At 38.0% G+C, this 27425-nt stretch overlaps 2 protein-coding genes across 2 annotated transcripts; one reads left to right on the top strand and one right to left on the bottom strand.

The window, feature by feature from the left end:
- Positions 1-273: 273 nt before the first annotated feature.
- On the bottom strand, positions 274-27425 carry TMBIM4 (transmembrane BAX inhibitor motif containing 4). Its single transcript, XM_041756326.1, has 7 exons — positions 27216-27425; positions 13781-13889; positions 12926-13031; positions 9472-9505; positions 7648-7765; positions 1087-1132; positions 274-542 (listed from the first exon to the last, which is right to left on the bottom strand). Exons 1-7 carry the CDS (start codon positions 27310-27312, stop codon positions 336-338), a joined length of 717 nt encoding a protein of 238 aa, XP_041612260.1. The 5' UTR covers positions 27313-27425; the 3' UTR covers positions 274-335.
- On the top strand, positions 19765-20328 carry LOC121491432 (60S ribosomal protein L21-like). The gene has a single exon (XM_041756327.1). It carries the CDS (start codon positions 19819-19821, stop codon positions 20299-20301), a length of 483 nt encoding a protein of 160 aa, XP_041612261.1. The 5' UTR covers positions 19765-19818; the 3' UTR covers positions 20302-20328.

The following is a 27425-nucleotide window of genomic DNA, read 5'->3' as shown; positions in this document are numbered from 1 at the left end:
ATCTATATATGGTAAATTTAGGATTGAAAAAATTGAAAAACAGAATTTTAATATCTCCTACCTGAGATTCTAAATTAAGGACTTAGAAATGAGATACCATAAGGAATAAGATTTATATTATTAGTATATAACCCAATAATTACATATAAACAGATTTCAATTATTATAATCACTTTTATACAACAGTAATACAGATATTACTATTATACTAGATTATACTAGATACGTCTCAGAAATATTGTCTAGACAGTATATGAAGAAACTCACAAAAAATTTTAATAATTATATCTCAAACTTTATTACTTAATGAATCCATTTCCATATACTGCTTTCAATCACTTTTTATTAACTGCTTCCAAAAACCGCAACAGGTGCAGGAACAGGTTGATGACATCCAAATAAAGGCTGATGGCAGCTAATACATATTCTTCAGGTGACAGTCTATGCATCAATGAATGTGTATCATAGATGATGAATCCACAGAAAAGGAGGGCCCCCACAGCAGCCAAGACCAACTCCAATGTTTGACTATAGAAAAATAACTATAGGCAAGAAATTAGTAAGTTTATATTTAAGAACTGTATGAAGAATACTTAAGTTACTTGCTCTTGAGTTACATATGCTATATACATATTTAATAATGTTTTACAACTTGGAATGCAAATGTTAAAAGCAGAAAAAGGCAAGGTTCATCCTCCTTTCTGTTGGATGAAAGGATGAATGGATGAGTCAATGGATATCCTCCTTTCTAGTAAACTACCCACTTGACTTCAAATAGTAGCATCCTAAATATCAATTATTTAAAAATATATTTCTTTTTCAGAATTATATGTGCCACTGGGAGCTTAGCAATTACAAGTAAGGACCTCTTTCTATGTACTTTAAGTCATATGTTCATCTTTCTTTCAATTGATATTAACATAAGACCTTGATTTTTTAAAAGATAATTTTTTAATCTTTCTATATACAAATGTTCCAGATTATAACTAAGTGTCCTATCATAAAAAGTACCTCTCATAGCCTTGAGATTATTTATATTAACATGGCCAGAATTATATTTCAAGTTACCATTTTAAAACAACTTACTTTCAAGATTCCTGACAAGCACAAAATCCACAGAACAGCAAACAGTCTATAAAAACAAAATATTGGTAAATTAGAATATTGTTCCTTACCAAACACTACGTAAATTGTTGCAACATTTTCTGAAGAAATCCATCCTGATATTTGCCAAAGAATAAATGAAATTTAAGAGTTCATAAATACACAATGAATAATGTAGAATACTCAGAAATTGAAAAAAACAGCCATCATTCACCATTTGTTTTTATAGCGAACAAAACTAGTTGAAAGTATCACTTCTGAAGTGTTCAGTTGGAACACAAAGAAAATACTGATATAAGCAGAAATATCATTAGAAGGATTTTAGGACAGAGACCTATAAAACTTCTAGAAAATATATACATGAACAAATGAAACAAAACTGCCTTTTTAACCAAATAACAATATCATATTAGTCTGTGAACATGCATATCTATTAAAGTTCCCAATGTACTCCCTCTTTTATTCTAATGTGTTACAGAAATTTATGCACATAATAAATTTGCCACTGCTATACTTTTATGAGTTACCATTCCTACATATTATATATAATGTATAATTATGCATTATAATATAAAGTATAAATATATTTTAAAAAGTATAAATATATGGCAAAGGACATCTAAGCAGTCAGTCCTTTTTTATCAAATATGAAACTTAAAAACCTAAATACATATCTGGTGTTTCAGGCCACAAGAAAGTACTGGGGTCAAATTTACCCTCCCTCCTTAAATAAAAACCACACAAAACATATGAATGAACAGCAAGCAGCACGGCACAGTAATACCCCAGATAAAGGAAACAAAGGAGGTAAGCTTTGTAACTGACCCAGCAAGAAAGTGTTTCTAGACTGCAGCATGGAGACAAGAATCCATATGGAGCCCTCTGGTCTCCCTGAGTTGAGGTGGTGAGAACTGAATGGTCAGAAAGGCCATAGAGGCTAGAATTTGCAGAGCAAAGTTCCAGAAAGAAGAGAGCTATCAAGAAGAGAGCTGGCTAGCTCCGGGGATATGCAGACAATTCCCTTCAAGTCTTTAGCTGAGCACAGATCATGCATACATGTGAAGAAGCGACAAAGGCCGGAGGAAGAAACACAATAGAGAAGCAGCCAAAACAATCCTCAAAATCCACACAGGGCCAGGAATACTGCACATTCTCCCCAGCCAAAGTGGAAAGACCTCCTAAGACATGGGGCTCTGAAGAATTCTTATAAAGGTACTGTCTCAAGAGTGGGGCCAAATTAGCCCTAACCTAACCACTGTTCTGGGCCTACATAACAGGTACTTAAAAAAGCAAACATCAAAAGGTTCAGAGAGTTGCCAAAGAACTTAACAGCTTACTAGAAGAATGAAACCAAATATTTAAAGAAAAACAAAAAGATTCACCGCCCAACAATATAAAATTTACAATGATCAGCATCTTAATAAAAAGTTATAAAGACCTGCAAAAGAACCAGGAAATATGACCTATAACAATGAGAAAAATTAATCAATACGAACAAATTAAAAAATGACATGCGAGAATTAGGAAACAATGCATTACAAACAATATGTTCCATATATTCAAGGAGGTTTTAAAGGAAAGCCATCACCATGAGAAATGGAAGATATATATTTTTAAAAGACACAAATTAAGCTGCATTTCCAAAAATAAAAAAATACTTTATGTCAAATTAAAAAATATTCTGGTTGGAATTTATAGCAGATTATAGACACTGAAGAAGAAAAGATTATCAAAATGAAAACAGCAATAGCAACTAACCAAAATGAATCACAAAGAGAAAATTGGAGGAAAAAAATAAAATGAGTATCCATGAACTGTCAGACAACATCAAGAAGCCTAACATATATGTTGAAGTCTCAATAAAGAGAAAGACAGGAATACATAAAAATAATTGAAGAAATAATTACTGAAAATGTTCCAAACTTGATGAAAACTTTAAACTGCCAATCCAAGGAGCTGAAGAAACATGAAAAAAAACACACCAAGGAATATCATAATCAAATTATTGAAAATGTTCATCAAATTACTGAAAATTCCTGAGAAAATATTAAGGGTAGCTGGAGGATAAAAGACATTATATACCCATGAACGAAGATAAAGACAGAAGACTTTTTGTCAGAAAATACATAAACCAGAATACTATGGAATGGCATCTTTAAAATACTAAAAACAGAAAAAAACAAAACAAAAAAACCTCAACAAATCTAGAATCCTACATCCAGCAAAAATAACATTCAATATTAAAGGTGAAATAAAGATTCTTTTCAGATATGCAAAAGCGGAGATTAAGAGACTGGCACTATATAAGAAATATCGGAAGGGGGCACCTGGGTGGTTCAGTCAGTTAAGCATCTGACTCTTCATTTTGGCTGAGGTGATGATCTCAGGGTGGTGAGACCAAGCTCCCCATCAGGTTCCTTACTGGGCATGGAGCCTGCTTAACGTTCTCTGTCTCCCTCTTCCTCTGCTTCCCCACCCCCCCACCCTGTTAGCACGCATGCACGCTCCCCCACTTCTCTCTCATAAATAAATAAATAAATAAATAAATAAATAAATTCTTTTAAAAATAAGAAATATTAAAAGGAAATCTCTCAGGCAGGCATATACTCTCTCAATATATCTCCTCAGAAGGAAGTATAAGATGGAAATTTGGATTGACACAAAGAAATGGAGAATAGAAATGACAAATATGTGGGTAAACATAAAAGGCTTCACTTCACCTATGTTTAAATCTTTTTTGAAGGGTAAAATTTACAACAAAAATAATAATATAATTATGAGGTGTATAACATGTGGAACTAAAAGTTACAGCAACAATAGCACAAAGGTAGAGGAGAAGAGATGTAATATGCTATATAGGAAATGGCATATTACTATTATTATTATTTTAGATTTAATTTATTTACTCATGAGAGACGCACAGAGGGAGGCAGAGACACAGGCAGAGGGAATGCAGGCTCCCTACAGGGAGCCCAATGTGGGACTCGATCTTAGGACCCCAGAATCACAACCTGAGCCAAAGGCAGATGCTCAACTACTGAGCCACCCAGGTGCCCCAGGAAATGGTATATTATTTAGAGGTAGATTATGATGATTGAAAGATGTATACTGTAGGGGCACCTGGTTGGCTCAGTCCATAAAGCATGCAATTCTTTTTTTTTTTTTTCTTTTTTGAGCATGCAACTCGATATCAGGGTCATGGGTTCGAGCCCTATGTTGTAGAGATTATTTAAATACATAAACTTATAAAAATTCTGGAGTAAGAAGAAGGAAAGAAAGATATATATTGTAAAACCTAGAGCAACCCCTATTTAAAAGAGCTATAGCTAATAACTAATAAAGGAGATAAATCAAATAATCCAAAGGAAGGAAGAGAGAAAAAAGGTACAAACAACAGACAGGACAAACAGAAAGAAAACAAATGGCAAGGTAGTAAGCTTAAACCCAACCAGATGAATAATCACATTGACTAAACACTCCAATTACTGGCAGAGATGGTCAGATTGGATAAAACAAAAAGCAAAAGACAACCATATGCTGCCTATAAGAAAACTATTTTAACTATAAAGCTACAAGGAAGCTAAAAATAAAAGGATGGAAAATGATGTGCCATGTTAACACAATCAAAAGACAGCTAGGGTAGCTGTATTAATAAAGTAGGTTTTAGAACAAAAATATTACCAGAGATAACAACTTCAGAACGATTAAGGAGTCATCAAGAGGACATAACAATCCTAAATGTTTATGCATCTAAAAATAGAATTTCAAAATAACATGAAGTAAAACTTACAGAAATGATAAGAGAATCATACTCTAAGCCATAATTGTAGTTGGAGATTTCAATACAACTTTGACATTATTTGATAGAACGAGCATGCGGATATTACAAATTGTGCATAACACTTAAACAATACTATCAACCAACTTGACATAACTGACATTCACCAAAGACTTATCCAACAGCAGCAAAATATACATTCTCTTCCAGTACACAAAGATCATTTACTAAGTATCATAACATGAATCTCACTATGGACTGAAATCATGGAAAATATTCTATATAACAACAAAAAAATAAAAATAAAATTCGAAATTAAGTATACATAGTATTATAATCCGATGAACTAAGGGCATGATGAGATTCCAGCTCTCAATTCTCTTGCTGGGATGGCCACAGAATTTTTCTGGATACATGTGGAATACCTAAGTTAGAATGAAGTATCATGCCACCAGAGTATAAGATTCTTCAGAACTAAAATGGACTCAGGACTTACATTTCATACTTAAACCTTAAGAAAACTACAAAGCTTCTGCATCAAGGAGTGTAAGGAAGGTGGTATTAAGAATATAAAGCATCTGAGATTTTACCCCACACACAAGCTCATAAATTAGTCTAGCATGGTTTCATGGATGCCTGTAGAAGACATGAGACCCCTAGGTCTGAGAAAAAGAAGTTTATTACAGCAACAGCAGTTGTTAAAGAACAAGCACAACAGATAGGTATTGGGGGCACAAAGAAATGAGAGAGCTAGTAGAAGACTTAAGAAAGAAAGTCTGACACTGGCATTTAAGATTTCTGCAGGGGAGCAATCTCTGGTGGCAACAAGATCCATACTGTAGCTGTGGCAAGGAAATGAAAAGTTGCTGAAGAAGCCGTCCGGAGACACTGAGAAGTTAAAGTGATAGATGGGCCTACCATGCAGTTCGATGCTGAATGAAGTCTTTCAAGAATGAGGAAGGCTTGGGGTGCTTGGCTTGCTCAGTCAATAGAGCATGCAACTCTATCTTGGGGCTGTGAGTTTGAGCCCCACCTTGAGTGTAAAAGCTACTTGAATTTTTTTTTTTTTTAAGATTTTACTTATTTATTTGAAAGAGAAACAGAGAGCGAGTGAGCATGAGCCGGGGGGAGAAGCAGGGGCAGAGGGAGAAGCAGACTACCCACTGAGCAGGGAGCTTGATACATGGGGTTCAATCCCAGGACTGTGGGCATGATCTGAGCTGAAAGCAGACGCTTAATTGACTCAGCCTAACTGACTGAGCCATCCAGGTACCCCAACAGTATTTAAAATTTATAAAAAAAAAAAAGGGAAGGTTTGAACAAAGGGAATCAGTGGGAATAATGAGGAAGATTAGGAAATGTATAGCCAGATAACACAACCTTAAAACAATGAATTTCCAGCATGCAAAGGAAATAATAAAGTAGCAGCAGGGGACTAAAGCAGTTTTCGATACTAACTCCCCCTCCCCCACCTGAAACTACATAGGGTGTGGGAGAACAAAATGCTAGAGAGCAGTGTTCTCAAGGAGGAATCAAGTTTCACTGAAATAAGGAAGGAAAAAGAATATATCATGAAGAGGCCAAATACAGGTAAGAATGTTTACCAGAATGGGACTTCCAGAGATTACACTAGAATGGATGGGAGGGAGGGGCACAGTTGGATGGGATGGGAAGAAGCAGACAGCAAATCTTTCAAATCTTTATGTATCCCCTCCAAAACACAAAAAGCAGAAAACGAAAAAAATGTTGCCTCTCCCTAAACCACACTCCATTCTAAAACAAGTAGTTAAGCATATTGCACAATTGTCAGTGTTGGCTGACCAACTGTATTTTATTCCAGTAGAAATTTCTAGTAATTTGGATTACCACGGGAAAAGGGGGGATGAAAGAATGTTTTGCAAGAGTAGACTTTTGTAAATTTTTAGTGTTGCAACAGGAAAAGGAACAGAAGATGCTGATGATGTGTCAACAGGAAGCCATTGTGAGCTTAGAAAAGAGTATATACATTCTTACCAGGTGAGGGCAACACTGTACCATTATCCTAATATAAAAAATATCATTCCATGTATTTATTAGTTTGAAGAAGGATACCGGTTTATCAAGATAGGTCAAAAATTTTTTGAAGTTCATGTTGATTATCACCAACACCTGGGTCAATTACCTTGTTTCTGCCACAAAGAAGTGGATGGCTTTGGTTAACATGTATGTTAAGACAAAGACCTAAATAATTTAGGTAAGTTCCATAGCATTCATAGAGCATACAAGCCGAGCCTCTCTAGCAAACTGGGTTTTGTTTTGTTTTGTTTTGTTTTGTTTTGTTTTTTTTGGCAATCTCTTCCCTTTTAACATAGAACGGAAACAAATGATTTCTGTCTCCTTGTATGTTCTGGAAGTGTTAAGGCCTGGCTTTACTACTCAGAAAGATGTCCATTTTATTTTTATTTATTTTTTTAAAGATCTATTTGTTTATTTGGAAGAGAGAATGTGCGTACAAGAGCGAGCAAGCGAGAGAGCACGTGCACAAGGGATAGTGCGGGAGAGAGAGAGAATCCCAAAGACACTGCTGAGCACAGAGCCTCACTCAGGGATCATGACCTGAGCTGAAATCACGAGTTTACACCCTTAACTGACTGAGCCACGTAAGTGTCCTTCATCACCCTTCATATTAAAAGGTAATATCCAAAGCTAACAGTATAGCACTTCTCTTAAGGTGATCTCTAATGTTAAAGATATTTATCTATCATAGCCATGAATATATAACTTACCCTGCTCCGAATTTGCTGAAATCTCTCTTAGATTGTAGAGTATATACAGTCAAACCAAGAAATACAGCAGTAGTCAGTATAAACGCTTGCAGGATAATATAGACATCATAGAAAGTAACTGTAAAATTAAAAAACACATTAAAAATGAATTTAGACATATTCAATATAAAACCGTTTTTTTCCTGGCATTTAACAGAAATACTGTATTTTTCTCCTGTACTACTTGCCAATAAAAATAATTATGAAAAGATTCTTTATTCAGCCTTTAACATTGGTACAATAAAACCACACCCATACTGCAATAAACAGTCATTCATACCAAATAAGGTGGTCACATCATTATGAAGTCAAAGAAATGACCAGAGAGCTAGGACACAGCTAGCTAGCTTAGAGTTTGGTTGATATGATAGAATTACTCTTGCTTATCTCTGTCCCAGCTTAGTTTTATCACCATCTGTGGTGATTGTGCTATATAACTGAAATATCAATACGGATGACCCTGGGTCCTGTGGTTGGCTGGGAATTCCTGGGCAGTAGCAGCAATTCCAGCAATCGCTTGGTTAACTGTATACCCAGTTCATCAGCCCGAACAAAGAAATGAGGCAAGAAGACTACCAGGGCTGTCTACCATTCACCAACCCTGCAGAGACCAGGAACCAACCGCTAATTGCTTTATATCCAAAAATGTATACAACGAATACATAATTGGGGGTTTCCTGAATACATACCAAATTCTCTTCTGAAATTTTAGAATGAACACCTAGATTGACTATGACTATTATAATTGTAATACAGTTGCTTAGCATTTTAACAGAATGCTAAATTTTATCCCCTTTAAAGGAAGTGCTTTGAACCCAAACCATTAAGTCATTTTTTATTTTTCAAGGATTAATATCTATTCCTAAACACTACATTATTGGAGTTTCTCTATCACTATAGGATTAGGAAAGCAAATGCAAACATGAAAAAATATGAGATTATTGTGCTTCTTGTCAACAACTTTGGCGTAAGATTAGGTGGAAAGGATATTACAATCAATGAGGAAAAGAATGTTCTCAGATTACCCCATCCTATGTATTTCTAATAACCATGAAATAGAGCTCTCCCTAAATCTGTTACAAATGGAGGGAGCCAGGGAGGACAGAGATAGACTTGATAATAACATTAATAGATATAACATTAATAAGTAAATATTAATAATAATCCTTCCGCTCTATGTTAAAAATTTCAATTCTATTTATTTTAGTAGTTATTATTACTTACATTGTGATTCCTTTACAAAAGGAAGAAGTGAATTACTGAACAATATATAGATTAAATAAAACTGTCATAGAAAGGTTAAAAGCAGTAATGACAAAATAGGAAAAGATAAATATTTTAAACATAATGAGTAACAATTTACTATTATTGACAGTAATAGTTCATTCCAACTTATTTTGTACCCCAGGTTAATCATTTTGAGACAATCTGAATTTTTATTGTTAATAAATCACGAAATTTTTTACTTAAGGCATTACATACAGTACATCAAATAATTTTAACAGACACTTCCTTTCAGACACATACTTAACACCAAATATAAAACAGAAATTAACAAGTTTCTTGTAGGGTCATTTGATAAAGTATGAGGATATAATAATAAAGCACAGTTCAGTGCAGCAATTTGAGAGGTTCAGCTCATGTGATGGAATTCCTCATCCTATGCTATATAGTTGAACTATGACATCTCATGATGTTAAAATTTAGTCTCAAGCACCTTTTAACTCAAAAGATTTATCTACATTAAAAGTTACTGTAACATACAGAAGCACAATTATGGCTTACCAACAAAGGCCACAGTCAGAGCTTCGAATAGTGTCTAAAAAAAGAAACTAAAATTACATAAATGCACATAAAATTTACACTATTGTCATGTACATGTACTAATTTCTAAGAGTTCCACGTGACTTCCCATATATGATCCCATTTTAGCTTCAGAGCAGCCTCATGAATTACATGGGACATATAATAAGCCTACCATAATGAAAATGAGACCTCAACGTACTGAGAATATTTATATTCTAATAGTGATCCTATCACTCTTTAAACCCTGACTAGACTTTTTTATACCTGTAACAGGAAGATACAGAAATAATATTGGAGATTCTATTTCTCTCACCTTCTGAAAGTAAAAATGAAATTGCAAATGATATCTATATTCATAAAACTTCAACATCACACACAAACATAGGAAGAATAAAATATTTACATAGCGCTTTACTGTGGCAGTCCTGAAACTGTCTCCCAATATTTAGTCTCTCTTTCTTCCCTAGTAACAGAATTTCTACCTGGACACATAGCTGTTCAGATTAAACATATTTCTCAGCCTCCCCTGTAGCTAGATCTGGTCATGGGGCTTTATTCTAGCCAACAGAATGTGAGTAGACAGGTATACAACTACTAAAAGCAAAGGGGCTTGCTCTCCCTTTTCTCTTCTCATTTTTGTAAATAACTGGATGGAATGTTGATATGGTGGGAGCTATTTCATGCCAATACAAGACTTTAGGAGTCCTTGAACCATAGCAGGAACCTGGGTCCCTGAAAACTTAACTAAACAGTGCACAGATTTTTACATGAAAGAGAAGTAAACCATCTCATTTCACCCATGTCACCTGTAGCTGAACTCCTATCCTAAATTAAAGATTTAGGGATATTGAGTTTTACCCTCTAGCTTCTCTTTCTCCTTAACTACATACCTTTGTTTTATTTTAAATGCTTATTCTAGGGATGCCTGGGTGGCTCAGTCAGTTATGTATCTGACTCTCAATTTCAGTTCAAGGTGTGATCTTAGGGTCCGCAGATCCAGCCCTGCTTTGAGCTCCACAGTGAGCATGGAGTCCGTTTGAGATTCTCTCCCTCTGCACCTCCCCCTGCTTGCTGTGTGTGTGTGTTTGTGTGTGTGTTTGTGTGTGTGTGTGTGTGTGTGTGTATGGGTGTCAAATGAATAAATAGATCTTTAAAAATAAATAAATAAATGCTTACTCTAGAGTTAGATTTTACCAACTACCTCAGAGACCACATCACAACAGTAAAGCGAGAAGTAACGTCAGTAGCTATATATTCATACTCTTGGTAGAAGCACTCCCTGTAACTCTCCCCACCTGAAATCAAGAAACCTATAAGAACTAGAGCAAAAATGGCCTTAAAATTGTACATAGATCTAGAGGCAAGAAAGGCACTGCCACATTTTGTTATAATGTTGTTGGAAGTGTTGGAGAAGTGGTAGAAAAGATGACATTTTTTTTCTGGAAAAATATGATTAAACCTCATTCTTGATATTTGTGACATAATTTTAGGTTAAGAAATCCTACCCCATACTCAAAGCATCCAAAGGAAACATGATAATATGAACAGAGAACAGGTAAGACTAGGAAAATATAACACCACCCTAATATAATACCCTCTTTTAAGTATATGAACACACACACACACACACACACACACACACACACACACCTAAAACACGGTTAGAGCCATCTCCTTTCTTACTTTGGTAGAGCAGGACAAAGTAATCTAGTATCAGAGGTTTCTGAATAATCTGAAATGTATTTTCCATGCTTCCTTATATGTTAAACCATTTTTACCTATGGGTATGATCAGTAGTTGTAGCTGTAAGTGACCCCCTTGTTCATATGCATTTGGTGGATACTTTTCTAGGAGGTCCTCTCCCTGCTGGGCAAAAGTTAATCCATACACATAGAAATCAATCATAGCCTTTCTGAAAGGTGGCAAGCTTTTTGCAGAGTTTAAGAGGAACTGAATATGACGCTGTTTTTTCTTTTTTGTGCCCCTCCCTAATCCCCCACCTCACCTCTCTCCTAGGTCACAGATGACTGGAGTAGGAGTTGGCAGCCCTTGGCTTTATATTGGCTAACAATCCACAATGTGACCCATGCCAATAATAAACTATGCCAATCAGATTCTTTCTCACTTAGGCATCTAAACTTAAAGAATGAAGCAATGGTAGCAGGAGCTGAAGCTAAATGTTAATGAACCATATGAAGGCCCACAGTAAACCATCTAAAAACTAAAAGCTATGAAAGAGGAAAACTATATATAAGGACAGCTGTAAGACAGAGAAGAAATGTAATGGAAGAAGGGAGAGGAGACCCCCAATGCTTGCTTTGAATTTCCTACAATTTTAGTGTATGTGCTGCAAAAATGAGTACTAAATATCCTACAACGGCATTTTTCTAGAACCTTCCTCTAGTTCCTTGTCTTCTTAAGGCCCCTTCTTGGTGAGTTCCCAAGCTTTTATATAAACTCCATGCTCGAGAGAACTTAGGTGAGGATACTGATACCTGGAAACAAAAGAACCTATGATTTAAATGAATAACCTTTTCTATAATTGAAATTTCTGAAGTCGTGAGTTTTCTTTCATAATATTAATATAAACTTGTTACCAGAATACAAACTTTAGGTTAAAGCAAGTGAATCTGATAAATAGCATTTTCACTCTTATTGGACTACAAATATTATTAATATTAGTTTGAAATGTTTTAAAGTAAATTTTTAGGTTAGAACCCAAAATCATACTGGATAAGAGAACAAGAAAAATAATTAAAAAAATATCTATCTTGAGCCTTGCCAACTCACTCTGGTCATACTATAGGCTTGGTTTTTATAGGTAGTAGTTTGGGTTTTCATTTTCACAAACATCCAAACAAACATGACCTAAAGTTAAGTTCCCTACTTATCATTTTAAAACAAGTTAGTAGAGCACATCTATTGAGCAAAGTGGTCCTTTAAAAGAACAGAGTACTAAGATAAAAAAAAAACAAAACACAGAAGTTAATCAGAAAGATTTCAATTTAAGGTCTATGAAATTAAAGCTATAATTTTTTCCCAAGAAAATCACAGAATATTAGATGTTCAAAGTATCACAGAGATAATCCACTTTAATATGTTCATCTTACATATGAGCAGACTTAGGTACAAAAAGTTAATTAACCACCCTGCCAAATGTCACATAACCAGAAAGTGGCAAAGCCAGGTCATGAGATTCCAATTCATGATTTTTTTTCTGCTGTACCATAATATTCACAGGAAAAAACCCTGAAACTGACAAAGGTTAAAAATTCTAAAAGATTAGAACATTTCAAGTAATTTCCTAAAATATTTTAATTTATTAAAAACATTAATTTTGTTCTGCTACTATTATATGTTATTTGCATTCAATTAAATAAAGTTAAAACACGGGAATAAATGTTAAAGTAACAGAAATTGTCAAAATACTCACAAATCCAAAAAGCAGGTACAGGTTAAGGGGATGCTTATGTCTGTTTACAGTCAATGCAAAAATCAAACCCAAAGATCCAAGGGCAAACACCAAAATTAAGGCAGGACTGAAAGAAAAAAATTAAAAGCATTTTTAAGTTTAAAAACAGTGTAAATAGTATTAACCCATTTAATAAAATTTGTATGTTTTATTTGTGAAAGTAAGAAAAGGCAATCTGGAAGTAACTACACCAAACTGTCAAAAGAAATTACTTTTCCATTCAAGGAATTTGAGGAATGTGAACTGGGGAGGAGCAGCAAGACAAAGAAAAGAGCCCACAATAAATGTGGGAGACTTTTCCTTTTTCATGAACTTCTATGTATTTGAATAATTTTTACAATTAGCATACTGTTTTTGACAGAAATACAGTAAAGAACAGCTATTAAACAACAAACAAATTTTATATACATTTACTATTAACTGTAATTTAAATTAAAGAACTTTACCTAAATAACAAACTTTTTTTTTTTTTTTGGAGGGGGAGGGATGATAGAAATTGTCTACTTCCAAGAAAATATCCATTCCTTATTTTTCCTTTAATATAAAACTCTAAAAAACTTTTTGCCAAGGAAATAATTATTTTGGAGGTCAGCTCTTATTTTTTTTTTTGTTTTTTTTTGTTTTTTTTTTTGGAGGTCAGCTCTTAAACAAATGTGATGAACCATATGAAGCTCCTTTTCTCAGGGTAATTTCTCAGTGAAATTACCCTAGTCATGAGCCAACACTAAGATAAATTACACACACATTTATTAAGCACTTACATTTATTTATTTATTTATCTATCTATCTATCTATCTATCTATCTATTTACCTTACCTTTCATGTACAAATGTCCGTACAGACTCAAAGTATAAAAAAAAAGAAGCTGTCACTGAAGTTAAGAGAACTTGCAGAGAAAGGATGCTGTAGACTTTTCTTAGAAAGGCTGAAAAAGAAAAATAATTCCATATGATTATTTTCTTAAGCATTTAACATAGAACAGCACAATCAAATCTGTACTTAGAAACATGGACTTTTTATGTATAATTTTTAGATCTTAGTCCAAATAATGCAGTCTGTAACTTAAACAAACAAAAAAAAACTCCCAAAGAAACACAAATTGTAAATGATAACTATCCTTCAAGAAGCATTAGTTTAAAAAAAAATTAATAGCCCAGAATGAAAATGTTTTCAGCAATGGGGTCCCTGGCTGGCTCAGTGATTCTTGATCTCAGGGTCGTTGAGTTGAGTTGAAGCACCACATTGGATGTAGAGCTTATTTAAAAAAAAAAAAGAAAGAAAGAAAAAAGAAGAAAAGAAAATGCTTTCATCAAAATAAAAAGGATGAAACATATTTGTATACAGCAGCATACAACAAAAGATTAAAAATTGTGTATTTCTAAACAACAAATCTTTCTTGAAACTGAAAAGCAGAAAGAGAAAGCATATGGTTAGATACAGTTTTTTAAAGAAATCTTAATTTCCAAGCGGTACAAATGTTTCCTCAAAATTAAAACTTTTCCCTAAAAGGCTAATAATACATAAACTTACTCACCTGCTTTTATTTCTCACTTATACTACCTCTGCCTCTAGTTTCTATACAGTAAGAAATTCTTACTTTCAGCACATTAACAACCATAAATCAACTCCAAGGCCTAATGATTAAAAAACTTATTAGTAAAGTCATCTGACATACAGATGATATAAATACAGTGAACACCCAACTCACCACCGGTTTCAGAAAAAAAACTCTGAGTTTCCACCTCCTCTATGTACACATACTGATAACATCCTTCTCTCCTGACCCTCTTAGCTGCTAACCATCTTTCAACATTCAGCATTTCTCATTTCCCCAGTGTGAATTAAACACTCCTTCTGTTCCCAAGGGGAATACAAATGTATTTCCAATCACTTCATTTTCTAATTAATAAGCCCTGGCCCTTCACTTCCTGGCCCTTCACTTCCATTAAACTATAAAGACTAAAAAAATCTCCCTAATAATAGGGAACACATCTCCCTCATTTTTATACCCCAAACACCCAGCCAAGTGAATGGCACTATTATGATACTCATTACATTTTATTTGCTTTTAAATAATTTATATGGAATTTATGAAAGGTGAATTTTGTCACTCAGTTGTGTTATTCTAAAACAACAGCAGAGCCACATAACTTTTGTAGAGCACTCACTGTGCTTAGGCAGCCAGTAAAAACACTGCTGAATGACTTTTACCCAACAAACAAGATGAAACATCATCTCTTCCTTCTTATGACAATGCTCATACAAGAAGTGTTCTCTCTGAAAAGGATTCCAACTAAAGACCTGGCTTCCTAAGTGAGGGTGAAGTGCTTTGATGGCATGTCAGCCAAATATCAAGTAATAAATATTCTTTAAGAATAAAGGAATTTTCATAAATACCAAAGATTTAATCCTTAAAAATGACCCCAAATTAAATCTTAATTAATGTTGGTATCTTTTCCAAAATATATAGTGAGTTTTTCCTGAACAGATTTTACTGAACTTATAATTTAACAGATGACTCACGGTGACACTGATTAACAGTTGTATTCTGGCCTACAATGTAGGTATGTATCTTAAACAGAAAGGAGATAAATAATGCTAATCCCCACAACTGATCTACAATATAATGTACTTTCTTAACATGGCCCTGATGTCTGTCTGCATGCTGTGGAAGGTCATTTCCACCTTTTTCACAAAAGCAGAGAAAAGCATGTATTACTGTCATGGACAGTATTATTTGGGCTATCTTTCTGCAGATTTAATTACTAAACTAAAAGCCAAACTATTATTCCCTCGAGGGATTTTCCAGACTGCAAAAAAAATCATATTCTTAAATTTTGATATCCTATTATATACCTCACATAACTCAAACTCATTCCATCTGTTTTCTCAACTAAGCAGTGAAAAGTTAATATTAATCTTTACCATTTTGTGAAACTGCTCCATAGTTCAAAATAGTGTAGTTCATGTTCATTTGTATATGTGTGTGTGTGTGCGCACAAGTGCTTATGTAATAAAAGACTGGAGAATATACACTAAGGGGTTAATGATGGTTTTCTCTAAGTAACATGACTGAGGATGATTCTCATGTTCAGTTCCTTGCTAATCTGTTTTTTATAGATTATCAGTAAATCTTTATTACTTTTGTAAAAAGGAAAACCATTCTAAAGAAACGTGCTAAGCTGGGGGTTGGGGGGCGCCTGGCTGGCTCCATCACTAGAGAATGTGATTCTTGATCTCGGGGTTGTAAGTCTGAGTCCCACGTTAGGTGTAGAGATTACTTACAAATAAAATCTTTTTTCAAAAAAAAAATAAAGAAACCTGTGCTAACCCAATAAATTCATCATAAAAATAATCCTTATACCTATATTCTAGATTATAACTTTTCTAGACCCTTTTAAAAAAAGACCTTATGGGCACCTGAGTGGCTCAGTTGGTTAAGCTTCTGACTCTTGATTTCAGCTCAGGTCATCATCTCAGAGTTGTGAGATCAAGCCCCACGTCAGGCTCTGCACACAGGGTGGAATCTGCTTGAGAGTCTTCCTCTCCCTCTGCCATGGGCATATACTCCCCCCGCTTGTGCATGGGCATATACTCTCTAAAATAAATAAGTAAATCTTTAAAAAATTGAAATTAATAAAAGCTTAAATAAATTCAAAGAAAAAGCAACAGTTGACACCCATTTTGAGTAACTAATATAAACGTGGCAAAGGCTATGTATACTTAGCTCACAGAGAAAAATAAAAGAGCTGATGGGAAAAGAATATAAGCTAAAGAGCAGTATCTTTCAATTTTTTTTGAATCTTGATTTCTCCCCCTTCTGCTTTTATTTCCTCCCTTTCTACTCAAACTTAATATGGCCGAAACAGCAACTCTTCATTTCTACTCAGATCTGTCCTTCTCCCAGTCTTCTCATCAGTGACCAGCACCAACATTCCCCACAACAAAAATGTGGGCAATGCTTCCCTTCTCCCAATCTACCCACAAGTACTGAAGCTTCTGCTCACCAAGTACAGCACGTCCACCTTTTTGGTCTCCTCTACTACCTCTCTAGTCAAACAAAGCCTGTATGATCGCTCACCTACTACTATAGTGGTCCTCTTATTGGTCTCCATGCTTACACTCTGGTCCCACCTATTGTCACAATCCATCCTCCACACAGCTGTCACTGAAGTGATCTTTTATAACCTGAACTATGTCATGTGACTCCCTGTTTAAACACTTATAATTAAATTAAAAGATTCTATGGGGCCTACAAGGCCCTAACTGATGTACTTTTCCAGTCTCATCTCACGCCACTCTTCTTTTTCTCACTAGCTTTACCCACACTAGCTACCTCTCTGTTCCCCAAGCATACTAACTCCTTCCTACGTCTGGGTCTTTGCCCTTGCTGTTTCCTCTGCCTGGAATGCCTTTATCTTTCTTTTCATGGAATGGTGGTCTAAAACATCCACACTTGGGCAACCTGGGCGGCTCAGCGGTTTAGCGCCGCCTTCAGCCCAGGGCGTGATCCTGGAGACCCACGGTGGAGTCCCACGTCAGGCTCCCTGCGTGGAGCCTGCTTCTCCCTCTGCCTGTGTCTCTGCCTCCCTCTCTCTGTGTGTGTCTCTCATGAATAAATAAAATATTAAAAATAAATAAATAAATAATAAAACATCCACACTTTTGACACTTCCTTCAAGAGACTCACTTTCAACAAAAAGAATATGCAGAAGTGACAATATGTGTTATTTCTAACACTAATCATAAAAGGCAATTTTTTATACATCAGTTAAAGAATACAAAGTAACAGAGCTACCTACTTGCTTAGAGGACTCACTCTAGGGCATTGTTTCTCAACCTTTTTCCATTGTTGTACACCTAAGGAGCTTTCTGGACATTATTTTCCTAATAGTCCTCCAATAAACTGTTAAAGCCACAAACATATTATACATCTGTTTTTGTATCATGGGTTTCTGGAAAGCTACAAACCATTGTAAAATCTGAGACTTTTTTTTGCCATCCACATCAAGAACCAATTTTTACCCTCTTGGGAGGGTACTGTCCCCACTGAGAACAAATGCTACAGGAGAAGCCAGCTGCCAATGTTGTGAGGAAATTCGAGTGGTCCTATGGAAAGATGCACATTATTTCACCAGCAGCCAGTGAGAAAAAGGTCTTTTGCTAATAGTGATGTGAGTGAGCCTTCCTGGAAGTATAGCCTTCAGCACCAGTTGGCCCTTCAGATGACTACAGTCCCAGCCAACGTTTAGACTACAACCTATGACAAATCCTGATCTAGAATCCGTAAGATGCTTGGCTCTGAGAAACTGATTAAAAGAAAAAAACGTTTATTCAAGCCACTGCATTTTATGGTAATTTGTTACACAGCGATAGAAAACGAATTTAGACTTTGGTATCTGAAAGTGGGGAGCTGCCGTACCAAAACCCTGAAATATGAGCAAGGCTTTGGACCCAGGCAGTGGCTGGAAGATAGCGGGTCTCTGAGGTAAAAGCTCAAAAAGCCCTGAAACTGTTTCTAGAATGATGATGCCTTTGAGGAGGCTGTAGGTCATAACCTAGAAGAGAGGAAAACCTTATGGAAACTGGAGGTAAGTAAGAAAATTCTTATTTTGTATTGGCGAAAAAATGTAGCAACACTGTCACCTATGGAAATACAGAAGTAGAAAATGTACCTAATGAAGTGGGTGATTAGACTGAGGAGACTTCCAGAAAGTAATAAAGGTACTTGCTGGCCTCTTGCTGTTTATACTAAAATGCAAGAGGAGAGAGAGAATGTGATTGTAAAATCCTTTGTTAAAACCTCACAAATTTCCAATTTTGCACCATGGTAAAACCATTCAAATAACAGGGCTTCTGAGAAGCTTGAGGAAATCGTCACTCCTTTTCCTCTAAGATCAGGAACAAGTTAAGGATGTATGCTTGTGCCACTTCTATTCAACATGGTACTGCAAGTCCTAGCCTGAGCAAGTGGGCAAGAAAAAGAAATCCAAATTGGAAAGGGGAAAAAAAGTGAAATTACTTGTATACACATTACATGATCTTACACATACAAGACCATAAAGATTCCACAAACTCTAAGAACAAATGAATTCAACAAAGTTGCAAGTTATATAATCAAAAAATCAGATGCATTTTTTAATACACCAACAATGAGCAAGCCAGAAGGGAAAAACAATTAAGAAAAAAAATTCCACTTACAATAGCATCAAAAAGAATGAAATACTTAGAAATAAATCTAATCAAGAGAGCAAAAGACTTGTACTCTGAAACTACAAGACACTGCTGAAAGACACAAATAAGTGACATCTGATGTCCACAAATTAAAAGATTTAATATTGTTAAAATGTCCCTACTACACACAAAAAGAGCTACTGATCTAATGCAATCCCTGATGAGGGATAGAAACAGAAAAATGTTCACCTTTAGCCCAGAAAGCTGACCTGTAGCCTGCATAGTTTTGATATGTGCTAGTTACTACATTCTTTAAGGGTATCATGACTGCTTGCACATCTCACTGATAGTTAATATCGAGCTGAATGACAATCACTAGGAAACCTTGAGAAAGCAGTTTTACAAGTAGAAATTCAAATAAGACATTTATGATCTAATACTCCCTGCATGTCCCTCCCCCTTGAATTGTAAACATATAACTACCAGCTTCATACAACAAAAGTGCAGCTCTTTCTGCCTACCAATCCTGTCCACTGTACTATAATAAAAGCAACTCTTTGCACTGAAAACATCTCAAGAATTCTTTCTTGACCATTCATTCCTGACCCCACATCAATCACTATCAAAATCCCAATGGCTTCCTTTCGGCCGGAACCGCCATCTTCCAGTAATTCGCCAAAATGACCAACACAAAGGGAAAGAGGAGAGGTACCCGCTATATGTTCTCTAGGCCTTTTAGAAAACATGGAGTTGTTCCTTTGGCCACATACATGCGAATCTATAAGAAAGGTGATATTGTGGACATCAAGGGAATGGGCACTGTTCAAAAAGGAATGCCCCACAAATGTTACCATGGCAAAACTGGAAGGGTCTACAATGTTACTCAGCATGCTGTTGGCATTGTTGTAAACAAACAAGTTAAGGGCAAGATTCTTGCCAAGAGAATTAATGTCCGCATTGAGCATATTAAACACTCAAAGAGCCGAGATAGCTTCCTGAAGCGTGTGAAGGAAAATGATCAGAAAAAGAAGGAAGCCAAAGAGAAACGTACTTGGGTCCAACTGAAGCGCCAGCCTGCCCCACCCAGAGAAGCACACTTTGTGAGAACCAATGGAAAGGAGCCTGAACTGCTGGAACCCATTCCCTATGAATTCATGGCATGATAACTGTAAAGAAATAAAAGACCTCAGGATTGTTAAAAAAAAAAAAAAAAAAAAAAAAATCCCAATGGCCTTTTTTGCAGAAATAGAAAAATGCATGCTAAAATTCATTTAGAATTTCAAGGGACCCTGAACAGCCAAAATACTTTAAAAGTAAAAAAAAATAAAATACTTTAAAAGAACAACAAAGTGGGGTCTCACACTTTCTGATTTCAAAAAGTTATTACAAAAAAAAAAAAAAAAACAAAAAAACAAAAAGTTATTACAAAGCTAGAGTAATCTAAATAGTGTGCTACTAACATAAAGACACACAGACAGAACAGTGGAATAGAAGACCAGAAGTAAACCCTTGCATATATGATCAAATAATTTTCAACAAGGATGCCAACATCATTCAATGAAGGAAAGGACTGTTTCTTCAACAAATACTGCTAGGAAAACTGGATATCCACATGTAAAAGAATGAAGTTGAATCCTTACATCATATACAAAAAATAACTCAAAATAACTTCATGGTTAAACATAAGACCTAAAACTCAAAAAAAAAAAAAAAAAAAAAAAAAAGAAAAGAAAAAGAAAGAAAGAAAAAAAGAAAAAAAGACCTAAAACTCTAAAAACTCCTAGAAAAAAAAAAAAACACAGGGGGGAAAAAAACACAGGGGAAGAGCTGCAAGACAGAGTTTGGCAATGATTTCTCGAATATGAACTAAAAGCACAGGCAACAAAATTAAAAATAGATAAACTGTCCTACACCCAAACTTAAAATTGTGCATCAAAGAGCACAATCAACATAGTGAGAAGACAACCTACAGAATGGTAGAAAATTTGTAAATACATATGTACATATTTATCTATATATGGTTAATATCTAGAGTATATAAGGAACTCCTACAATTCAATAAAAAAAATAAACAACCCAATTAAAATATGGATAAAGTCAAGGGAACGAGAAGCCACAGACTAACAGAAAATATCTGCAAAGATGCATCTGATAAAAGTACTGTTATCCAAAATACACAAATAACTCTTCAAATTCAACAGAAAGAAAATGAACAACTCAATTAAAAAGGAGGCAAAGACACCTCACTGAACAAAACATAGAGCAAATTAACATATGAAAGATGCTCAGTGTCATATGTCATCAGGGAAATGCAAATTGAAACTGAGATACCACTACACACCTATTGGAATGGCCAGAATCCAAAACCTGACACCACCAAATGCTGACAAGAAGGTCGAGCAACAGGAACTCTCATTCACTGCTGATGGAATGCAAAACCGGTAGAGCCGCTTTGGAAGACAGTTTCTTACAAAACCAAACTCTTATCATATGATCTAGCAACTGTGCTCTAGCACTGTCTTACAAAACTAAACATACTCTCACCATACAATCTAGCAACTATACCCCTTGGCATCTATCCAAATGAGCTGAAAACTTATGACTACAGAAAATCTATACATGGGGCAGCCCCTGAGGCGCAGCGGTTTAGCGCGGCCTGCAGCGTGGGGTGTGATCCTGGAGGCCCGGGATCAAGACCCACGTCGGGTTCCCTGCGTGGAGCCTGCTTCTCCCTCTGCCTGTGTCTCTGCCTCTCTCTCTCTCTGTGTGTCTCTATGAATAAATAAATAAAAATCTTTAAAAAATAAAGTTTTAAAAAAAAAATCAAAAAAATCTATACATGGGGATCCCTGGGTGGCGCAGCGGTTTGGCGCCTGCCTTTAGCCCAGGGCGCGATCCTGGAGACCCGGGATCGAATCCCACGTCGGGCTCCCGGTGCATGGAGTCTGCTTCTCCCTCTGCCTATGTCTCTGCCTCTCTCTCTCTCTCTCTCACTGTGTGCCTATCATAAATAAATTAAAAAAAAAAAAATTAAAAAAAAAAAATCTATACATGGATGTTTATATAGTAATTTAAACCACAAATACCAAAACTTGGAAGCAACCAAGATGTCCTTCAGCAGGCAAATGAGTAAACTGAAGTACAATGCAGACAATGGAACATTATTCAGTGCTAAAAAGAAGCTATCAAGTCATGAAAAAATATGATGGAATCTTAAACGTACGTTACTAAGTAAAGAAATCAATCTGGGGATCCCTGGGTGGCGCAGCGGTTTGGCGCCTGCCTTTGGCCCAGGGCGTGATCCTGGAGACCCAGGATCGAATCCCACATCAGGCTCCCGGTGCATGGAGCCTGCTTCTCCCTCTGCCTATTTCTCTGCCTCTCTCTCTTTCTCTCTCTGTGACTATCATAAATAAATAAAAATTAAAAAAAAAAAAAAAAAGAAATCAATCTGAAAAGGCTATATACTGTATGATTCCAACTATATGGCATTCTGGAAAAGGTAAAACTCTGGAGACCGTAAAAAAGATCGCTGGTTACCAGGGGGGTTTTAAGGCAATGGAATTATTCCATGTGATACTACAATAGTGGGTCTATGTCATTACATATTTGTCAAAATCCACAGGATGTAGAACACCAAGAGTGAACTCTAATATAAAGTATGGACTTTAGGTAATAATGATGTGTCAACTTCGACTCACAGGTTATAACAAATGTACCACTCTGGTGCAGGATGCTAATGTAGGAAAGCTTATGTATGTGTAGGGACAGGTTACGTAGTAACTCTGTACTTCCCACTCAGTTTGCTGTGAACTTAAAACTGCTTTATTTTATTTTATTTTATTTTTTTAAAGATTTTATTTATTTATTCATGAGAGAGGCAGAGACACAGGCAGAGAGAGAAGCACATGGGACTCGATCCCAGGTCTCCAGGATCACGCCCCGGGCCAAAGGCGGCGCTAAACCGCCGAGCCACCGGGGCTGCCCTTAAAACTGCTTCAAAAAAAATAAAGTCCATTTTTTAAAAAGGATTTAAATAACATTTCTTCAGAGAAGATACAAAAGGCCCACAAGTATATGAAAAGATGCTGAATATCACCAATTACTAGGGAAAAGCAAAGCAGAACCACAATGAGATACCATCTCATACCCATCTGGATGGCTACTTTCAGAGAAACAGGGGAAAAACAAGCATGAGAATGTAGAAAAACTGGAACACCTAATGTTGGTTAGAATATAAAATGGTGCTGTCACTGTGTAAAACAGTATGGTGGTTTTCCAAAACACTAAAAATACAATTACCGTATTGTGAGATGATAGAAAAAACATATTGGCCTTTGTCCTAGGTTCCTGGCACAGAGCTCTTGAAATTGTAATTTCCTACCTGATAAGAGCACTAGGAGCATCTTTTGTTCTAATATTTGATCTTTCACCCCAGTTCCTGATACAAGGTTCTTGAAACCCTTGTAATTTCCTGGGTGATAGACATGTCTTTTGCTCTACTGAGGTAAATCTCTTAGATGAGGGCTGGTCACGAGAAAGAACAAGCAATAAACAAGTCTGGAATTTTCAGCCCTGCTAAAGTGGAGAGAACAAAAAAGGCTGAAAATAGAGTTAATAATTGATCATGCCTGAGTGAGGAAGCATGCATAAAAATGATGAGTAGGAGTTTGGAGAGCTTCCAGGATGGTGAACATATCCACATCCTGGAAGGGTCACGCACCTCAATTCCACTGGGGCAGAAGCTCCTGTGCCTGGTACCCTCCCAGACCTCCCACTCTGCTTTCATCCGGCTGTTTATTTATTTTTTTAAGATTTTATTTATTTATTCATGACAGACAGACGAGAGAGAGGCAGAGACACACACAGGCAGAGGGAGAAGCAGGCTCCACCCAGGGAGCCCGACACGGGACTCGATCCGGGGTCTCCAAGATCACACCCTGGGCGGAAGGCAGCACTAAATCGCTGGACCACCAGGGCTGCCCCGTTTACTTTTTAATAAACTGGCGAACGTGGTATCCTGGAGTTCTTTGCGCTGCTCTGGTCAATCCAAGAAGGGAGTCATGGGAACCTTCAATTTAGAGCCGAGTCTGACAAGTTATGAGTAACTGTGGACCTGTTACTTGCAACTGGCATCTGAAGTGGAGTGGGAGCAGTCTTATGGGACTGAGCCCTTCACCTTTGGGGTCTGGTACTATCCACTAGGAGACAGTGTCAGAATGGAGCTAAATTGTAGGACACAGAGCTGGTGTCGTGGAGAACTGCTTGGTGCGGTGGGAAAAACCCACACTTTGGGGGACTAGAAGGGTCAGAACTGAAGTGTTCTGTGTGACTAGTAAAGGAAAAACAGAGGAGGAAAAACTTTTTTTCCCTAGTAAGGAGGGAGAAATAAGTTTTTCACTAAAACACCCTGGATCCAGCGATGCCACTTCTGGGTAGACAGATGGAACAAGTGAAAGCTGCATCCCATGGGGGTACTGTATACACGTTTACAGCGACATGATTCACAGCCAAGTCAAAGCTACGCAGGCGTCAAGTAGACAAATATATCAACAAAATGTGATTTTGTCACACAATGGAAAATTGTCCGGCCTTAAAAAGGAAAGTCTGACACATGCTATAAAATAGATACACCTTGGGGTGCCTGGGTGGCCTAGTCCCTTAGGTGTCAGACTCTTGCTTTTGGCTCAGGTCATAATCTCAGGGTTGTGAGATCGAGGGCATGGAGTCTCTTTCTCCCTCTGTCCCTCTCCCGCCTCCCTAAGAAAGAAAAAATGGACACAACCAAAAAACATGCTAACTGGAATAAACTAGTCACAAGGAGGTACATACTGTATGATTCCACTTATATGACAAATCCTAGTGAAGCCAAGTTCATAAAGTAGAATTGCCTTTGCCAGGCACTGGAAGAGGGGAAAACAGGGAGTTCTTTAATGGTACAAACTTTCAGTTTTGCAAGACTAAAAAGTCCTGGAGATCGGTTGCACAACAATGCGAATAACCTTAACACTCCTGAACTCTACATACACTTTAAGATGGCCACGGTGGGACATTTTAAATGCCCTATAAGGGACATTTTTAACGTGTGTTTTGCCACGATTAAAAATTTAAAAAACTATGCTCCTTTGTCAAAATCATTCCAAAATCCAATTCCAGAAATAGAGATGTTAGGGATCAAGATTCTTAGCGCCTGGGCAGCCCGGGTGGCTCAGCGGTTTAATGCCGCCTTCAGCCCATGTGTGATCCTGGGGTCCCGGGATCGAGTCCCACGTGGGGCTCCCTGCATGGAGCCTGCTTCTCCCTTTACCTGTGACTCTGCCTCTCTCTCTCTCTCCGTGTCTCTCATGAATAAATAAAATCTTAAAAAAAAATAAAATAAAGAGTCTTAGTGCCATCAGATCTTGGTAATCCCTTTTCCAGGACAAGTTCCAGCCACGGGGACAGGATGAAACTATGGGGCAACTTCTGTAAGCAATTGGCTGAACTGTAACAGACGGTGAATTCCACTAACGTGAAACGAACTATTTTAATTTTTTAAGCATTTTAGATTCAAATTTATTTCTGCCCCATAAATACTGCATAAGAATTTAAAACTAGGGCACCCTGAGTGGCCCAGCGGTTTAGCGCCTGCCTTCGGCCCAGGGCCTGATCCTGGAATCCCAGGATCGAGTCCCACGTCCGGCTCCCTGCATGGAGCCTGCTTCTCCCTCTGCCTGTGTCTCTGCCTCTCTCTCTCTCTCTCTGTGTCTCTCATGAATAAAATCTTTAAAAAAAGAACTTAAAACTAATATTGCATATTGATCGACCTCTAAAGCCTCCATTTCCAGGAACTGCCTCAATTAATACTCAAACTTGTGCTAAGTTCCAGGTCTTGCAGACACTGAAGAGTGAAACAAGAACAGATGCGGTCCCTCTGGCCTCACAGATCCTACCATCCAGCAATGATCCCACCAGGGGAAGGGGAAGGGGAAGGGGAAGGGGGAGGGGGAGGGGGAAGGGGAGGGGAGAAAGAAAGGGAGGGAAGGAAGGAGGGAAGGAGGGAAGGAAGGAAGGAAGGAAGGAAGGGGAAGGAAGGAAGGGAAGGAAAGGGGAAGGGAAGGGGAAAGGGAAGGGAAGGGGAAGGGAGAAAAAAAAAGAAAGAAAACCGCGCAAGCACACAACTGCATGTAGGCGTATGTCACAATGACGTCAGGAGGCGCGGGGTCACGCCCTGGGCTGAAGGCAGGTGCTCAACCACTGAGCCCCCGAGGTGTCCCCAGTTTAGTCCTTTGGGCAAAAGCTTCCAATAACATCAAGCTTAAGGATCTAGTTTCAGAATAGACAGTTCCACGGCTATTCTGAGGTCCACTTAGTCTTTTGAACATTATGGTTAAAGCGGGGACCAGGCAACTGTGCGGGGGGGGGGGGGGCGGGGGGTGTCAAAGTGAACTCCTCAGAACCACTCCGAGGGGCCCCGGGATGACATTACTCGGGGCCCATCTCCAGCTCCTCCGAGCCCTGGGCTGGCAGCAGCGCCGCGAGTGTGCGCCCTGACCCCTGGGGCCTGCCAGCGGCGCTTCAGTTAAGTGAAACCGATACTGGGGCGCGGGGTGGGGGGGCTGCACGGTGGGGCGTCTGCCTGGGGCTCAGGGCGTGACCCCGGGGTTGCGGGATCGAGTCCCGCGTCGGGCTCCCTGCGTGGGGCCTGCTTCTCCCTCTCTTCGGTGTCTCTCATGAGTAAATAAATAAAATCCCTGTGGTAATAATAATAATAATAATAACAATAATAATAATAATAATAACGCAGGTGCCAAAACAAGGCCGGCGAGGTTTTCCTCCGCCCCGGACGCGGGCGGCGGCGCCGTGGGACGAGCTCCGGGCGGTCCCGAGCCGCGCCGCGGGGGCACGTCCGCCGCCGTCCCGGGGGAGGCGCGGGGCAGGGGGAGGGGCGGCGGGCGCGGGGGGGGGGGCGGCGGGCGCGGGGGGGGGAGGGCGGCCCCCGAAGCCTGCGGCCCCCGGAGGCGCTCCCGAGGCCCAGGCCGCCCGGGGAGGAGGACGGCGCGGCAGGCCGGCGGGGGCCCGGGGGCGGGGCGCGTACCCATTCGGATGTGCACACTGGCGGAGGCCACGCAGCTGCCATAGTTGAAGTCGTCCTCGATGGAGGCGCAGGGGTAGCGGGGGTCGGGGTCGGCCATGGCGGCGGCAGAAGCCCAGCGACCCCGCCGGGCGGGGGCAACGACGCGGCCGCAACGGCCGCCAGCGCACTTCCGGGATGGGCGCTCCAGCCCCCACTAGCCGAGCCGCCGAG

Source organism: Vulpes lagopus, chromosome 5, assembly GCF_018345385.1.
Source record: "Vulpes lagopus strain Blue_001 chromosome 5, ASM1834538v1, whole genome shotgun sequence".
In the NCBI taxonomy this organism is placed as follows: domain Eukaryota; kingdom Metazoa; phylum Chordata; class Mammalia; order Carnivora; family Canidae; genus Vulpes; species Vulpes lagopus.
Note: the sequence above shows the minus strand (reverse complement) of the source record. Positions and strands in the feature narration are given on the sequence as shown.

Coding starts and splice junctions, on each gene's coding strand:
- TMBIM4 (XM_041756326.1), bottom strand. CDS start 27,312: ATGGCCGACCCCGACCCCCGCTACCCCTGCGCCTCCATCGAGGACGAC. Junction 13,890..27,215: donor CAGTGTGCACATCCGAATGG/GTACGCGCCCCG, acceptor TTTCTTTTTCAG/CCTTTCTAAGAAAAGTCTAC. Junction 7,766..9,471: donor TCTGACTGTGGCCTTTGTTG/GTAAGCCATAAT, acceptor TTAATTTTACAG/TTACTTTCTATGATGTCTAT.
- LOC121491432 (XM_041756327.1), top strand. CDS start 19,819: ATGACCAACACAAAGGGAAAGAGGAGAGGTACCCGCTATATGTTCTCT.